General features: G+C 38.4%; 2 protein-coding genes across 2 annotated transcripts in view; both read left to right on the top strand.

Annotated features, from left to right (window-relative positions):
- The first annotated feature begins 2,652 nt into the window (after positions 1-2,652).
- Positions 2,653-4,413, top strand: hrh1 (histamine receptor H1). Its single transcript, XM_063473008.1, is given in 1 exon segment — positions 2,653-4,413. A coding segment is annotated over 1 exon segment (1,689 nt). The 3' UTR covers positions 4,342-4,413.
- A 4,669-nt stretch (positions 4,414-9,082) lies between these two features.
- atg7 (ATG7 autophagy related 7 homolog (S. cerevisiae)) overlaps positions 9,083-18,703 on the top strand; it is a 63,130-nt gene continuing 53,509 nt past the window's right edge. The window contains exons 1-8 of the mRNA XM_063473007.1: positions 9,083-9,488; positions 13,017-13,219; positions 13,609-13,663; positions 14,259-14,376; positions 14,537-14,614; positions 14,745-14,861; positions 15,157-15,303; positions 15,678-15,766. Coding sequence (XP_063329077.1) covers positions 13,048-13,219; positions 13,609-13,663; positions 14,259-14,376; positions 14,537-14,614; positions 14,745-14,861; positions 15,157-15,303; positions 15,678-15,766 — 776 coding nt within the window. The 5' untranslated portion in view covers positions 9,083-9,488; positions 13,017-13,047. The remainder of the gene's footprint in view (positions 9,489-13,016; positions 13,220-13,608; positions 13,664-14,258; positions 14,377-14,536; positions 14,615-14,744; positions 14,862-15,156; positions 15,304-15,677; positions 15,767-18,703) is intronic.

Genomic DNA, 18,703 nt, shown 5'->3' with positions numbered 1-18,703 from the left:
GGCAACCGAGAAAAGCATTTTGTAGCACGACTGTTCTTAGAAACTATACATGTTTGAGGCGGTGCTGTAAACCTAAACGTTTCAGCGTGTGATCCTGCTGCGGCTCAACAGGTGGTTCTTTGACGCCGACTTGTAGTATTATATACGAGAGCCATTATTCATTTTAATAGACGAGCTTCATTAGGTCTCACGGTTCATCGGTGTTATTATAAGATTAGACAGATAATCATATTGTGCAATTAGTACTGGATAAATCCCCCTTTCCTTTTTTCTGTGACATGAAGTGCGTTGCTCAAATGCAGAAAACGCGCAACAGGTTTATTTATGCCCCCTGTGAATTTCGTCAGCAATGAGGGTCCTAAATATTTGTGTTGTGGGGGCAGCTGTTGTACAAACAGGGGCTGTATACAGAGAGACGTGATTTGCAGTTATAGATATTGAGTCAGACTCAGGCAGAGATCATTTAAAAAAAAAAAAAAAGCTTATGAAATCATTCAAGTCACTCGAATGTATTCAATTAAATCACGTAACAAGAAGCTCACAATATGTCAGATAAGCTGTAAATGCAGTCATATGTATGCTCGCTTTTCCCCATTTTTCTATATAGCTAGCAATTGGCCAGTGCGTTTTCTTGGTAATTTCTGTCTTAAAACTGCTTTTTCTCCTCTTGAGATATTACCCTGTCTGTGTCTGCGCTTGAGGAAATCATGTATAGACCTACCCTGAAGGCATAACACTTTAATTAAATCCACTTTATCCACCCAGCATCCACACCAAAGCTCCACAGTTCATTTATTTGGAATCTAGATTTCTATTTTTTCTTGTAATAACTGTTCCAGTGTTGACTCATTTTAATATCAAATCATCAATATGAGTCAATTTTCAGTGGACAACATCACTGAAACTTTCCAGCCCCCACTACTGTTATTTAACCAATAAGATAAGTAACCCACTAAAGTTTTTTTTTTTTAATGTTTTTCTCCTGAGTGTGTGTCATCTTTGAGACACATAGACAGATAGATTCCAGCACTGAAAGAGGAAGACCACAGAGAAAGAGTGAAAGAGGATATAATGAGGGTTGGTGTGACAGAGGAGGGATGTTAAGGATAGGATGAGGTGGAGGCAGATGACCCCTAAAGGACCAGCCGAAAGAAGGAAAAGATTAATATGTAGCTTTTGTTTTGTTTTCCCTGTACAGTACAATTCGATTTAAGTGAAATTACTTGATGATATTGCCAAAATTACACAGATTAAATCATTTATTAGCATGGGAGTGCAGGGACAGCTGAAAAACGCAAAATTACATCTTTTATTTCACACATTAATCACAGAAAGACAAACAGAAATGTCACCTGCATCCATGGCAACAGGTTTATTTCAGTCTACTTTCTTAAAAATCAATATCCCAAACAGTTCAGATAAGTGCTTTTCCAGTACCATATTGATATGCTTTAATAAGTCATGCTGTGCTTTTCATATTCAAACATAGTATCAAGCGTAGTGTTGAATAGACTTTTATCAATCCAAAGGTTCCATCATACAGCGCCGGCAGCATATTCACGGCTCCTTTCCGCCTATGACACAGTTTGTCTACTGTGTTGTTGAAGGGATTCGCCGCCCTCCCCTTGCGTAAGTGTGAAAGAAAGCCAGCTGGACAGTGAAAGAGATGGAATAAGGGAGGTTTTAGACCTAATAATAATTCAAACCCAAACTGCAAAGGTGGAAAGATTACAGGAAATGCTTATCTGTGTGTTGAAATATTGCATCATGACTGTATCTTCTTCACCTTATCTTTCTTCAGGCGGTTTTCTTAAGCTTTCCTGTGGTCATGTTTCAGCCATCTTCTTTGAATAATGATTTGTGTTTTCATTTTCAAGAGTAAAAGTGCTTAAAAACTCACAGTCAACTTTCAAATGTCTTGTAGCTCTCTTCACGACTACACAGACACAGGTCGGTTCTTTGAAAGGGGCGTTTATTACTTGGGCTTTCTCTCCTCCTTAGTTACACCATCGCCAATACGCCGTGAGAACTGGTTATATGAGTGAACAGTGCAAACACATGAGCAACTTTACAGTACACATATTTAGTCCAAAAGTCAAACATAGACCTTTCTCAAATGACAAAAACCTCATTGACCGCTTGTCCTGAAAAGAGGTCTTTTAGTCTTTGTGTTGCTTTGCTTTCAATAAACCTTTAGCTTAGCAGCGCTTCATGAGAGACATCTGCTCACCTGCAGTCCATGAAAAGTCTTGTATACTCTCGCTAAGTTTGTTCTCGTGCAACATTAGTTCTTACACATGTACATTTCAAGTGAAGACATTTTTTAACCCTAAATTATATTCATGAAATTATGTAATCCATTATAAATCAATCATCCACATCATGAACTCTATACAGAACATTGTTTAACAGCATTTACATGTCTAATCTTGTCTACTTTTTGTGTTTTCCAGATGCTGTTACTTGGGGTTTACAACAAAATGGACCGTAGACTGTGGATAAACTGACCAGGGCTAGTGAAGGAATACAAATTTTCCAGAGTGAAAATCAACTTGTCATTATCCATTGAGTGTAAACACACTGATTAAAACCTGCCGTTCCACACATGCCATGGTGTTTAGTTAAACAAGCACTGGATGAAAGCTTTCCAAAATGTGACAGGATCTAGAGGTGTCCATCTCACCTAACATGATGGAATCTAGTCTGTCACCTTCAGCAGACCCTCTACACCACAATGCCAGCAGCTATGTAAACTTCAGCAACAACAGCTGGAGTGGACTCCGTGATGGTGACTCATTGAGGAACAATCAAACCCTGACCTTCCACGATCGCATCAACAGCGCCCTTCTGGGAGTTTTTCTGGGATTTCTTTCCCTTCTCACCATCATAATGAACCTGCTTGTACTGTATGCTGTGAAGAAAGAGAAGAGCCTCCATACTGTAGGGAACCTCTATATTGTTAGCCTCTCTGTGGCGGATCTCATTGTAGGGACCACAGTTATGCCTTTGAACTTGGTATATTTGCTAGAGGATGAATGGAAGCTGGGGCGGGCTGTCTGCCAGTTTTGGCTGATTATGGACTACGTGGCAAGCACAGCCTCAATTTTCAGCTTATTTATCCTCTGTTTGGATCGGTACCGCTCAGTGAGACAGCCGCTTAAGTACCTAAAATATCGAACACGGGGAAAAGCCAGTGTGATGATTTCTGGCGCCTGGCTGCTGTCCATGATGTGGATTATTCCTATTTTAGGATGGAGGTCTTTCACACACGTGGACCTCAAACCTGAAGAGGAAAATAAGTGTGACACAGATTTTCGTTTTGTCACGTGGTTTAAGGTCATTACCGCAGTCTTCAACTTCTACGTACCCTCTGTTTTGATGTTGTGGTTTTACACATATATCTATTTGGCAGTAAGACAACATCTACGGGACAGAGAGAGAATCATTCATCCAACTGATTCATTTGGAGAAAACGACAATGGACAAAATCCTCAAACCCCTGTGAAAAATGACTCCAAGTCACCTAAGAGGGAAAGTGAGGTTTTAATGAAAGGATCCAAAACAGAAAAACTGCTAGACCGGAATACTCTCGAACAGACAGATCCCCTTGAAGACGCTGATAAAAACAGTAAAACTGCTCTATCGAGAGCGCACAGAAAAATTGGTGTAAAGTGCCAGCAGACGTCATTGCTTGCCATGACAACAAAAGGACTCAGAATGGCACGAAAGACTAAAAAGTGCTCTTTGTCTCCTGAGGAGAAGCAACCAGACTGCGAGGTTCCCCAGAGCCAGCCATCGGCACCACAAGATGTGATTTGCTCAGGTGGAAATAATGAGAACAAACTTCAAGCGTCTTTAAACGAATGCCATGTGACAGTGCCAAACCCAGTGAGCGGAGTCTGCGATACCAACAAGGTATCAGACGTGCAGAGATACACATCTGTGCTCAGCAACAACTACGACCCCAGCCAAGCTCTACCTTGGGCCGAGGAAGGAGTAGAAGATGCCAAATTAGACGCAGATAATGAAATTACTCTGAGACAGGCGTGGCAAAGGTTCATTGACCAATCACGCCATCGCATCCACAGTCTGAGGATCCACAAAGAGCACAAAGCAGCCAAGCAGCTGGGCTTCATAATTGCTGCTTTCTTATTGTGTTGGATACCGTACTTCATAGCTTTCATGGTCATGGCCTTCTGTAGAGAGTGCGTCCACCATGACCTGCACATGTTCACCATATGGCTGGGTTACATCAACTCTACTCTAAACCCTTTTATATACCCGCTCTGCAATGGAAACTTTAAACGGGTCTTTAAAAATATTCTTAACATTCCTTTGTGACTGTAAATGAGCAGAACACAATCACAGGCGTCTAAATGTTGAGACAACAGCAGAATTAGCAAAAAGATAAAATGTCTTATCAAGCGTTGACCAAAAAAGTGTGCTGTTCCGCATTTTATTTTTATAAACACCAATTCTTTGGACTCAAGACTCAAGCTGAGGATAATATGTCAGTTTAATGTTATTTATTTTGTTTATGTTACTCTAATAATAATAGTAATTATAATAACAATAATAATAGACTGTGTCGCAGAAGAATTTGAGCTTTGATTTTTGCTGTAGCTGGGATCAAGAATTTGAAGGAAAAACTATGTAAAAATTGTATTTTGAAAAAAATGTTTTTAATTGGTTTTCTGTGCTATGAATATACCATAAGACACATAATGTGAAATATGATTAATATGGTAAAAAAAAAAAAAAAAAAAAAAAGAACAAGAAGATTTTCTTTGAAAATGACAACCACATTGTGAGTCATTCTCATGGTGCTGATCGAGGAAGGGCTGAATTATGATACCTACTGTCTTTATTTTTTATGTTTTTTTTTATTAAGAATGGCAACTCTAAACAAGCACATTCAGTCACCTACACCAACTTAAAGAAAACCTCTGTTCTTGTTCTACCTGTTCATGCTTTGTCATCTATTTCCTGCCATTAAGTCGAATAGGTTAATATATGAGCAAAAACCTGATTATGAAGACAAAACTACTACCAGAACAAACTATTTGTCACATTGTTCTTTGTGTGTTCTTTCGAACTGCAGAAAGGTTTTGTTTCTCTCCCTGATGGGAATAAGTTGCTTATCTGTTATAAGGTGTAGCACGTCGTTTCATGTCATTAGCCAAAGAGTGTTGAAAATGATTCAAAAATGCTGCAGCACACTATAAATCTGAGACTTCTTTAATGGATTTGTGTCAGTTAAGTATTTTGTAACAAACGCATTCAAGTGCATCCAGGATATACACAGAGCTTCATGGTGCAACTCTTTCTCCCAGTAACTCCTGTGTTAGCTATGCTAGCAACTTCCTTGTAAAAAGAAAATAAGGATAAATGGAATTAAGGACATTTCCTTACACTGTTACTTTTTGCACAGTGTCACTTCAGATTTTTTTTTTTTGGGGGGGTGGGGGGGGGGGGGGGGGGGGCGCAGGAACAAAGAACTGAATTTCATATTTTAATATGTGAATCATAGTGTCTGAAATAGTGTTGTAATGAGTGTGGCAATGTTGTGAGTCACTGTGCAGCCAAATCAGAGGAGGCTGAAATTGAGCTGGAAGAGGTGATGATGGGAAGACGGATGTGTGTGACCGCAGAGAGTACAATTCTCATTAAAAACAAGACAAAGGGGAAGAAATTTGTATTTTATATGCTGTTTCTCTGTTGCTTGAAAAGGTTCTGCAAAGAGCTTCCACTGAGGTAACTCTTTGTAATGAATATTATGTTCCACTGAATGTTTTGCTGTTTGTGTGTGTGTGTTTTATTTTTTTTTTTAAGTAGTTTGGATACTTTTATGTCAAAGTGAAGTTGCTGCCTATGCGCTTTTAATGCCTGGTGTCTCATGTTGAGGTCAAAGTTTTTGAATAATGCTTATAATGATCACCAGAGTATGATTAAAACCTGTGGGTGTACAGTGTTCTGGTTTATATTCTGTTTTCTGTTATCGGTGTCTTGTAAGCCTGTTTAGGCAGGCATATTATTTCATGCATGATACAGTAATGAAATAAAATCGAAGTCAATCTGAAAGAAAAAAAGACTTGATGACATTCAATGGTCCGTTTATGATGTACACCTAAAACTAAAAATAAAACTTTCTAATGTGCTAGTCCTTCAAGCCTCACTTCATTAATACTATTAGCTTCAAACTGTTTTTCTAATTTTATTTTGTCATTAGTTTGAGGTGCTGACTTTGGCAAGAACATTTATGTGAAATGCTGAACACATGACCTAATTAACCTGGGACAAAACCCGATGCCCATGCTGCAGCAAGATTCCATCAAATGTACCCATTGGTCACTTTATTAAGTACACCTGTTCAACTACAGCTTTTCAAACCAATAATCTGAATGGGGAAGAAAGGTTATTTAAGTGACTTTCAATGCGGCATGGTTGTTGGTCCCAGACAAGCTGAGTGTTTCAGAAACTGTTGATCTGCTGAGAGTTTCCCACACAGCCATCTCTGGGGTTTACAGAGAACAATCCGAAAAAGAGAAAATATCCAGCAAGAGGCAGTTCTCTGGAAGAAAATGCCAGGTTGTTGTCACAGATCAGGGGTGAATAGCCAGACTGCAGCAGTAACTTAGATAATCATTTGTTACAACCACGGTATGCAGAAAAGCATGTTGAATCTTGAAGTATATGGGCTACAGCAGTAAATGACCACAACAGGCGCCAGTGCTTCCAGCTAAGAACAGAAAACTGAACTACAGTTCACAAAGGTTCATCTATAATGGACAAGAGGAGACTGGAAAAACACTGGCTAGTCTGATGAGTCTCAGTTTCTCCTGCAATGTTGAGATAGTTTACCTAATTTTGCCTAAACAAGATGATAGATAGAGCCATCCTGCCTTGTATGAATGATTCAACCTGCTGGTGATGTAATGATGAAGGGATATTTTTTTTGGCAGTTTAGGTCCTGTAGTACCAAGTGAAGATCATTTAAATGAGCACTGTCTAAACGCCACAGCCTACCAGAGTAATGTTGCTGACCATGTCCATCCCTATATGACCACAGTGTAACCATTATCTCATGGCTGCTTCCAGCCATGAGATGATTCACTAAGCTCGAATCATCTCAAACTGGTTTGAAGACCATGACAATGGGTTCACTGAACTCAAATGACCACAGTTGCAAGATCGCAATTCAATAGGTAAATGGCCTGTATTTGTATAGCGCTTTACTTAGTCCCTAAGGACCCCAAAGCGCTTTACACTACATTCAGTCATTCACCCATTCACACACACACATTCACACACTGGTGATGGTAAGCTACATTGTAACCACAGCTGCCGGACACCGGCGCCACCAGGCCCTCTGACCACCAACAGTAGGCAACAGGTGAAGTATCTCCCCAAGGACACAATAACTGAGACTGTCGGAGCCGGGGGCTCGAACTGGCAACCTTCTGATTACAAGACGAACTGCTAACTCTTGAGCCACGATCTGGTAGAGCAGGAGAGCCACATCGCGGATGTTCCCCCAACTAATCTGCAGCAACTTTGTGATGCTATCATGTCAACATTGACCAAAATGTCTGAGGAATGTTTTCAGCACTTTAATGAGTCTACAGAAATGTAGACTAATGCTGATAACCAGGGTTTCTTTATGTTTCCAGCTAAAAAATGTATCCTATTTAACCTTACTTATAAATAGCGACAGTACACACAGTGCTCCACCAACAAGAAAAGTCTTACAATGGTTTTTAGTTTAAAAATGCTATTATCACAGTATTGCCAACCTACTCACAACTGACAGATACTTCATTTTGAACATCTTCAAATACCCATTCCTCTCTGTACATATTGTAGCTAGGGTGACCAAATCTATTGCTTCAGCTGCTGTTCGCTCTAGTAACAAACAGAACGCATTCATACACTGGCACCTTTTTAAGCCATATTGGGGAATTTTAGCAATTTTTAGCAAATTATGATGCACATATACTGTGTCAACTATACGTTATACGTTGTATGGAACGTATAACAAGGACATTTTCAACAATATGCCAATGTCACTCATTTCCTATCTCTTAATAACCCAGCATGGGCATCATTCATGAGTTTCTATGGCGTGTCTCCCAGGTTACTTGTGCTAAAATAAGAACTGTTTTTCATTTAATCTGTATAAACTGGAATGGACTCCACGGTACAGATCTGAAAATCTTAATTCAGTTTTACCTTATAGTTTACTGTAATAAACCAGTTTGTGTTGAAGGTCTGAATCAGAAAAACATACACACACTTTCATCAAAAATTTAAACCTGGAGTGGTCTTATTCAAGCAATAAAAATCTGAACAAAAAAAAGAAATTCAATTATTAATAATAACACATATATCTCACCTTACAATAATTAAACCATGAGCTGTTGAAGGGGGAAAAATCAGCCTGTAGGAGTAGGAGCAGTTTTATATAAGTCAAGCTTTTTTTAAAAGATTAGTTTTAAGAGCAACACAACTCGACACAGTCTGCATCTGCATGAGCATCATTGTGAGATGTTTCCTTGTTTCATTAAACCAGTTAACACAGCTCACGCAATGTCCCTGAACTTACCCCGTTGAAGATTTCCACTGTAAACATGTACTCCATCTAACAAACGGAGTACTTTCAAAGCATTTCATGCTTTCATTGAACTGCTAGTCTCATCTGCTACTTCAAAGTGTTCTTGTGTTTAAATTATAAGATACAAGGAAACCTTGAGCACTTGTACCTTTGTTACTGTGTTGTCCTTCAGGAAGGATTCAAGAACTGAGTAGCTTTTACATGTGGTAATAGCAGTTCCATGTAGAGCAAGCTATTTAAAAAAGAGGGGTGCTATTACTACATGCTGTCCTTCACAGTGCAGGGTTGTGGTTGTCATCCAGGGAAATACAAACACAAAAAGGGGACACTTTGTGGGCTTCATATTATCTTAGATGGATTTTCTCAGTTTGTTTTAGCCTCCTGGCCAAAACATGACATCTTTTAATTTATATCGTGCGTTTTTGTACAGCAGCACAGTTTTGCGACGGTCCCTAACCCTGTTTCCGTACGGTCCGCCGTTCACATACAGCTAATTTCTGGTGAAAACTGAAGTCATAATCGAGCCCAAAAGTAGGAGCAGAAGTAGCTTTACCGGTTTCACCACTATTATGTTGCGTTTGTAATTTCACCATCGAAAACCGGCGGTACGTTCATTACAAACGGCGGCTCGCTTCAGCCTCTGCAGCAGTCTCCGAAATGAAAAGAAACGGCGCCTACAGGTTTTTGTCTGTTTTCTCCTGCTTTATCGTCTGCGCGTTCTTGTTTCTGTTTTGGTTCTTTGTATTTTACTCAATGGTGCTTGCACCATAAAGACAAGAAACCGTAGCAAGTAAGCTAAAGCTTACCCACACTGCACTGCTTTATTTACAAGACTCGCGATCACATGATCTCCTTCACCAGGAAGTAAGGTTTTATGGTAAGTGCACAAGTCCTGTTACACGTTAACGTATAAACATGTATGTATCTGTCTGAAGCGGACATAAATTGTCTGTGTTGTAATGCAGGGATGTCTTATCTTATGATTTATTTCCATGAGAATTTTCGTCGCGTTAAAAAGCGCTTGAAGTGCTAAAGCTGCTGGGTTTCATTGTGTGGTCTCTGTTGAACTGACTTTACTTCTCAGCAAGAGAAAACAGTTAAAGACACGAAAAAAAAGTAAACGTAGAATTTAATCATTAACATGCCAAAACTGACAGCCATTAAATACTTAGGTCTCGAAGGTTTGGTGCTCATTATTTAACCAGAGTTTAGGCTCTCCTTGCAGCTGAACTGGTCAAAAATATTTTAAAATTCTTTATCTTTTCATGGATTAAGCACGTGGATGGGATACAGGAAAGGAAACACGAATTCCTCTTTTTTTTTCTTTTTTAAATGTCCAGTTTATTGTTCATATAGCTTGCCATCACATATAGGGTTATTTGTGACAGATATACAGTACCAAGACTGAAAGGGAATTTTTACAAGATGGGACTGAGACCATCCACACCCCATAGCGTCTTGTATGGTTTGAAGACTGTGGTGCTGACAAAAAGACGGTTGAGCAAAGTGGTTGAGCTGAAAATGTTAAAATCTTGTTGGGATTGACCAAGGTGGACACGGTTAGAAATCAGTGTATCAGAAGTTGAACGGTGTGGAGATAAAGTTAGAGAGCTGAGGCTGAGATGGTTTGGACATGTGCAGAATAGGAATAGAGGATGGACAAAGGATGTTGAACATAGAGATGCCAGGCAGGAGGAAAAGACGAAGACCTCAGAGAAGATTCACTGATGAAGTGAACAACTGGGACAACAAATCAGCCCTGGCATATTTGGTCCAGGTGGCTGACTATGATCAGTTAAAAATTAAATAAATAAATACATTTTTATTCTTTATTTTTTTAACCACGTTGGTACACTTGTTGTTGGGTTAGGAAGTCTTTGTTGGGCTTTAGTGCAGCATGGCACAATTAAAAGCTACACTTTAGCTATTAGCAGTGGCTTTTGGTCATTTTACATTTTAGATGGTGGGTTATTTTACTTGAATCTCTCCCTTGATAATCATGTCCTTCCATTTATTTCCTTACCATATTATTTACACCTTCCTCGCTCTCTTGTTGGAACTGCTCTCCCTCCTCCATTTCTCCATGGCTAGTGCAAGAAACAGGAGCAGTACTGTGACTGTGAGAGCTTTATAGTAGTGGTTGCTGGTACTACTGTTGACAGTGCAGTTGCTAATATGTATATAAACATTTTGCTGCATATATGCCTAGTTTCTTTTTCCCTCTTGGCTTTTCACTGACACCTTTTTTTGTGCTTTTGTTTGTCCATCTGTATCTGTAGGAGAGGGACGGTTGCGTTAAAAGATTATATTGGTCTATCCAGGGTAGTGCTGGGCGATATGGAAAAAATATTTATCACGATATGAATTATTTTATATCACGATAACAATATATATCACGATATACCACCTGACCTGTGGTCATCTGGAAAGTATGTAGTCTTTAAACAGCGAGTGGAGAGGGTGCAGTCTTTGTTTTGAGTTACTGTAAAGCATGTCGCAAATCCGGGTGCATGTAAAGCAGCACCATGTTGCAAACCATGTTGCGAAAAATATCATTTTTTTTATACTTTATTTTCTCTTGCATAAAGTTAAGAGTATGTATAGTGAGAAGACAGCACTAATATATTTGCACAGGCTATTTAACCCTTTAAGACCTACCATAGAACCAAGTCCGCCAGAGCTCATCTTAACATTTATTTATTTTGAGTGTCTTCATAGTTTTATTTTTGAGATACACAAATTTTTATATACTACAGGAAAAATGAAAATAAATAAATGCAACTTTGCAAAAACACAGCATGTGCATCAAAATAAACTATTTCCAACAGTGTAATTTGACTTCTAAGCATCCCAGAAACGATACAGAAGAGCATAAAGTCAAACATGACTTTTAAAAACACCAACATAGGCTTTGAAGCTTAAAAAACTACATTTTCCGCGAAAATGACGTCACTTCCGGTTTCGGACAGGTAATGGCGGACATGAGATAGTTGAGCTGACTTATATTCGTAGGAAGTGTTATGAACAGCTGATCGGATCGGCAAATGGAATATTCTGGAATATTATGTTTTTGTTGCTGCAATTCTGGAATATTATGTTTTTGTTGCTGCAAGTCTGGAATATTATGTTTTTGTTGCTGCAAGTCTGGAATATTATGTTTTTGTTGCTGCAAGTCTGGAATATTATGTTTTTGTTGCTGCAAGTGCTTTTCATGCAATTTTTGCAAAGCTATATGTGGAAGAAAACCGTGACCTAGGGCAAGCTAATGGAATAAGATGTAAGTACAACTCCTCCGGTTTCATATGCAAAAAAAAAAAAACATTATTGCGCTATCTTATGTGGTTACAGTTCTACAGGGGTTTAAAAATAGTTAGGGAAAACGGAGTGTGCCTGCTCCGACCGCTAGTAAAGGGTTAATGATATATTTTATGTAATAATTTGTAAAATTTGGGTTAAAAGCGATAGAAACGATAGAAGACAAATGGCACGATAGACACTTTTCTATCTTCCACACGATATATATCGTCATATCGCCCAGCACTAATTCAGGGTCACTAATAAAAATTGTCCACTGGACTGCTGTCAGTGTTTGTAGTGCCAGTGCACCATGGCAGGTGGCCTGTATGATTATAGCAACAAAGGAAAAAAAATTATATTGACCCACCAGGAAAATGCCTAATATGCCATTACCAGTCCAGCCCTAGTAGTGAAGGAGGATTTACAAAGGGTTGGTGTGACTGAGTCGAATGCTAGGGACGGGGTGAGAAGGAGGCAGATGATCTGCTGTGGTGACCCCTAAAGGGAGCAGCTGAAAGAAGAAAAAGACAACTGATAATAGTGTGATTTTTCCTTCATTTGCAAGTGTGGCAGATACTTTCACATATCAAAAGCACATCGCCCAAGATATCATCGCTCTGATATCTTGGGCGATGTACTCATCGAGTAATTTTAAACCTGGCTGAGTAATAAGCTTACTCAAATCAGATTCTTCACTGGGTTGTCAATTAAACAGCAGCATTGGAAATTTAGGGCTCAGCAGATAATGAACTGATTATTATGTGATCAGCAGGAGCTCCTGATTTAGGTATCCACTAATCACAGGGCTCCACCAACATGTGTGAATGATTTTGGGCAAGACATTGAACCCCAAGTTACTCCTGATGGGCAGGTCAGCTCCTTGCAAGGGAGTTTTCCCATAATTGGTGTGCGAGTGTGAACTGGTAATTGAGGCACTCATTTACCAGTCATAAAACAGTATACAAGTGCAGCTTTTATTCTGTGTTTTTGTTCAGACTGTTTACTTTAACAGTGCGAGAGTTACTTTTACTACTCTTTGTGTATCTAAGTCATAAGTTATTATAGTGCCTGCAAGTGTTTCATAGCCGTCTGCTGTTTTATTTCACAGCTTGTTGAACGTGGCTCTCTGTGAAGTTGTAATGGCATCTGACATCAGTGAGGCATCGCCGTCCACTGCAGAGCTTAAGCTGCAGTTTGCTCCTTTCAGCAGCGCTCTGGAAGCAGGCTTTTGGCATGAGCTTACTCAGAAGAAACTCAATGACTACAGATTGGATGAGAGTCCCAAATGTATCAAAGGATACTATTACAATGGTGAGTATTCTGATGGCATGGTTTCAATAAAAGATCAGTTCAATTCAATTGTATTCATATAGCGCTAAATCACAACAAGTTGCCTCAAGGCACTTTATATTGCAAGATAAAGACCTACAATAATAGAGAGAAACCCCGACAATCAAACGGCCCCCTATGATGAAGTACATTGCGTCAGTGGGAAGGAAAAACTCCCTTTTAACAGGAAGAAACCTGCAGTAGAACCAGACTCAGGGAGGGACAGCTATCTGCCATGACTGGTTGAGGGTGATGGGAGGAAGACAGAATAAGCAACACACTTAGTCACTGTCAAATGCAGTTTTCCCACTTGATTGACAGATCTATATTTTCTATTACCAATGTGGCTGATCGACTTTCATGTCTGATAGGTGATCCTCTTGGTTTGCCTACCCGTCTAACTTTGGAGTACAGTGCATTTGATGTGTAAGTATAAGGCATTATGTTGTGTAAAGAAGCATTACACTTCTGCTAAGTTTTTCTGCTGCCATTTAGTCTTGTGATACACGGTGTCATTGTAAACAAAGCCAAAATAAAAGCATAGCATAGACTGTTGGGGTCACACTGCTGGGCAGGTGGGAGGACAGTGTGTGAACACCTAAATTGATACCTTCTACTAAAAATGTTGGACGAGTTTGAATCTCGGTGACCTCCACCTGAAGATTAGAGGTCAAGTTTTCTGAAAATCTTGTGAATGCCATAACGCAAGAAGGAATTCACCCAGGATGTTTAGACTTATTCCATAGGTGCAGCTACAGTGAGGCAGAGGGGAAGCACTGAAAGCTGCCAGTATTTTTAAATCGGCTCTGAACAGTTACAAAAATCCTGTGTGTCTAAAGAAAAAAAAAAAAAAATTACGTGGCTTTCATCCAATTGTGCAGTTGTCACAGAGATGTTTTGTTTATGTACTTCTATATAGGGAAAAATGAACTTTTATATAGCCCACAGGTTTCTGGTGGTCAGTATGTTTACACTGTGAACATACAGTTTAATGAAAAATGTGTTGGTTTCTTGCTGTTAGTGATGGTTCAACTCCCGCTCGTTGCTGCCCAGCTTTGGGAACGCTGTACAACACCAACACTCTTGATGCCTTTAAGACTACTGATAAGAAGGCTCTGTTAGAGAAAGAGGCCAAGGAGGTAAGAGACATCCAGTGGCAATTTGTTCTGACATCAAAAACATGTTGAAAGTGGATTATCTATAAAGTAGGCATTAGAATGGTCATATTTCCCAACAGAACCTTACATGATTAAATTATTGATTATTTTTTCTTTTGTATTATCTCTCTTTGTTGGGTAGATTTGGGATGCTATACAGTCTGGAGCTGCGCTGAAGGACCCGTCCATCCTTTGTAGATTTATTCTCCTTACCTTTGCAGTGCGTAAAAATATGATCATAAATGTTTGCTTGTTCTTTTTTGCTTTTGTTTTTTTCCATACTTGAACAACTTCATGTAACCAGTTTCCTTTCATGTTTCTCTCTTGTTCTGGCTACTCTTTTTAAACAGGATTTGAAGAAGTACAATTTCTACTACTGGTTCTGCTTTCCTGCTCTCTGTTTCAAAGAGGCGATAACGCTTGTCCGACCGCCATCCGTCCTAGATCAGGTTTTCTCTGCAAAGCAGGTTGGATTTTTAAAGATCACCATATAACTTTAGATATTACACTTTGAAGTTATCCTTAAATGACCTTTTCTGGAAAAATTCAAACTCTACAATTACTATTAGCTGTTTTATATGATGAATACAAAGTGCTATCAGTGTCTTCCACTGCTTCACCTATATAAACCAAAATAATTTTACTAAATAATTCGGTTTTCATCCCCTTTGAGGTCACTTGGTTGAGAATTGCTGCACTGACTTCAGGACTTGTGATATGTTTGAATTGCTGGATTTTTCTAACTTCTAATTTCTGTCTTAGATTGCAGCCCTGCAGGATGCTTATGATGGCCTGTGCATCAAAACAGGAGCCACTGCAGTTCCTTACTTCCTAATAAAATACACAGATGACTCAGTTCAGATGGCCGTGCTGGGGGACTGGGAGACATTTTTCAGTGATACTAAGAAGGTTTCAAGAAAATTTTTGTTTATATGATTAGAAACATGAATTTACACTTATATGTTATTATTCTGTGTGTCTGCTACTTTTTTTGCACTTAGATTAATATCATAATAGTATGATTTAAAGTATACACGAAAAGTTTCCAAACCTATTTTTGTTCATTCTGTATTAGTTTAAAGTGTTTGAAAAGATTCAAACAGACTCATTTTTTTTAATAAGGTTTAAAATTTATTTTGTTGTGGCTTCAAACTGGATTTCTACTGTAGTTTTATTGGCTCATCACATTTTACTAATGTTGTCTACTGTTACACACTCACACAATAACACATATACACATTCACACCTTGCTAATGTAAACGTACCTTGTTTGTTTTCTCTAGGTTACTGTGGGTGTCTATGATCCGTGTACTCTGTCCCAACATCCGGGCTGGCCTCTGAGGAATCTACTGATGCTTGTAGCTAACCAATGGTAAACTGTGTGTGTGTGCATGTGTGACTGTGTTTTGAGGAAGTTGTCTCAAGGATGTGTGCTGTGGGTCATTAAGTAATTTGGAAAAACCTGCTGAATTTCACTATGAGTTGCACATAAATGAAAGGCTCCTCTTCCTGACTGATTTCCCAACCCCGCTGCAGTGTGAGGAAAGTAAACCTTTGTATTTTAAGAAAATTATCAATTTCAAAAAGAGAAATTTATCAGTTTAAAAATGTTTGCATCAGGACAAAACCAATTGAAACTCTACTAAAGTTATTCTGCCCCACTCAGACTGAAAAAGAAGTATCGAGCTGCCGCTTCGTCTCAGTGGTGTTGCAAGAGTTTAGTGGGGATGTGATTAATTTGATCAATTACATGTGCTCCTAGATGGCAGCACTTGCTTACAGAAACACGACTGTTGCTTTTAAGCTAGTGCTATTTGTCTATAAGGATATAAATTTTCCAGATAAACAAGGTTTATTTCTTCTATTTAAGCTCTTGCTAAGCTTTAATCTTAAAATGTAAATCAGGTTGTCCAAACAGTTTATATTGATCTAATCTGCCTTGCTTGAAGAGGATGAATAATGATGTCACTGCTTGCTGATTTATTATTTTTTTTCCCACCTAAAAGATTTTCAAAATTATCTCCAAATTCCATCAGAAAACATTGCGACTCTTGTTTGAACTACTTTGTGTGGATTTATTGCATTTATGTGAATCATATTTCTTTTTCTCAGTTGTATTTAATTTTTTTTACATTTTATTTATTCATTTATTTTTTGTTGTGGCATGGTGTAGTTGCTTGGTCTGGGTAAAAGACCATAGCTGGTTTGTTAACTCATGCCATACCTATCTGTGACACACAGCAGCTGCTGTTTGTTCTAAACATAGGCGGTGTTGTTTTATACACAGTATGAGGTGTCTTTGCAGAATATTGACAGATATTTTTAACTAGATTAACTAGGGTTGGAGGGTTTCTGAAGCAGGATAGATCGATAACGGTTGTTACTTTCATTTATGTCACGTAAAAGGAATGTATTGTTACATTGTTACAAGGCCACATTAAGAAAATTCTTATTAATCATTTGGAATAAAGTCAAAATATCAAGATCAAAGATGAAATTCTATTTCAAGAAAAAACTTGAAATACTCTTTTGAGGAAAAAAAGTTGAAATGTGGAGATTACAGCTGTTGTTTTAAGACAAACTGCCACAGCTCCTATACCCTAACGTTTAGATGAGTTAGTGAAACAAATTGATCAGCCGTCTTATCATGTCTTGTGATACAAAGGACATCCTCTTTATTGCACGAGGGTGTAACCATCAGTATCATTGCATCTGTCCATTGCCGGCCTTTTCATTTTGTACAAATCCGGCCATTTCTTCCAAGTCTGTGTGTTTTGTTAAAGAAATGTTGTAGAAGAAATCGAGACACGTCAGACCTGGCAACATCTTGTCGCATTTTCTCTTGTCTTTCTACAGTTGTGCTGTGGTCTTATGCTGCTCTACCTGTAACAAATAGTTATTTGAGTTAGTTTTGCCTTTCTATCAGCTGAAAGAAGTTTGGCCATTCTCCTCTGGTTAGAGAGCCCCTGCTCGCTGGATATTTTCTCTTTTTTTGACCATTTTCTGTAAACCCTAGTGATGGTTATATGGTGAAATCCCAGTAGATCATCAATTTCTGAAATACTCAGACCAGCCTGTCTGCGACCAACAACTATGCCTTATTCAGAGTTGCCTTCTTCCTCGTTTTGATGCTCAGTATAAACTTCACCAAGTCATCTTAACCACATCTACATGCATAAACAAACTGAGTTTCTGCCATGTGGTTGGCTGATTAAATGTTTGTGTTAAAATGCCGTTGAAGAGGTGTAGCTAATGAAGTGGGCGGTGAGTGTACATATTTATTCATTTATGAAGGACATGTTTTTTTATGTTTTCCAAAATAGTTATCTGTAAACAACACACTTGGACGTCCTCCTACATCAAGGTGCCATTTATTTTGTGATTAATTTAGGCTCCTTCATGAGTATATGTCATATATCATCAGGAGTGCATTTTTAAAGCAGGATATTGTGTGTTTTCATCCAGTCAGCCTCTTTAAGTGTTGTAGGCTGTGATTTTTGCTTGTTTTGAACACCTTGTGCTTATGCTCAGTGTCTCCAAAGCAGGTGGTTGTGCTTTATAATCTTTAAATATTTGATTATGATTTTTATTTGCTTTATACAGAAGTGGTTGATTCAACAATCAGAAAATTTAGAAAATAAAATGATTCATATCCCACGGGCAATGATATATTTTATCAAGCTTAAGTAAAAACAAACAAACAAACAAACAAAAAGGTTGTTTTGTTTATTTCTTTTAAATATTCTATAAATGATGCAGGTGAAAACTGCAAATCATCTGAAAGCTTTTCGGTACTTTTATTTTCAGATGGCAAATAAAGGAGTGCTTTGCAAGCTGAGAAATGAAACTAAATAGTTTTTGAGTAAAAATGTAAATATTCAGATGTAGGAGTAGATATCAAAATGAAATAACATAACCCCAGACCTGATAACTTTGAGCAAGAGGAAGCAATCCATCTCACACAACTGATCATAATGTATTGTTATGTTCTGAGACTGTCGGTAAAATTATCTCTGTATGTTTCTAATTGTGGCTTTTATATCAGTTAAGAAGCGCTGTACACTCTTATTTCAGGTCTACATTGAGGATTTTTGTCACAAAGCTTAGTTTTCCCTGTTTTTTTCTGGCATTTAGATTTTTTTTTCTTCTATTGTACAAAAAAGGAACTCCCACTGAGGCTTGTTTAGCAATAGTCTTCTGTGATATCAACTCGCCGTCAACAATTAATCAAGAGTTTAGCTTGCATGCTCTGCAGGTTTTATCTTAAACAAACCTCATCAATCCTGTGCTTGACTACATTTTTTCTCTC

This window comes from Pelmatolapia mariae, linkage group LG5 (genome assembly GCF_036321145.2).
Source record: "Pelmatolapia mariae isolate MD_Pm_ZW linkage group LG5, Pm_UMD_F_2, whole genome shotgun sequence".
NCBI classification, from domain to species: Eukaryota; Metazoa; Chordata; class Actinopteri; order Cichliformes; family Cichlidae; genus Pelmatolapia; species Pelmatolapia mariae.
Note: the sequence above shows the minus strand (reverse complement) of the source record. Positions and strands in the feature narration are given on the sequence as shown.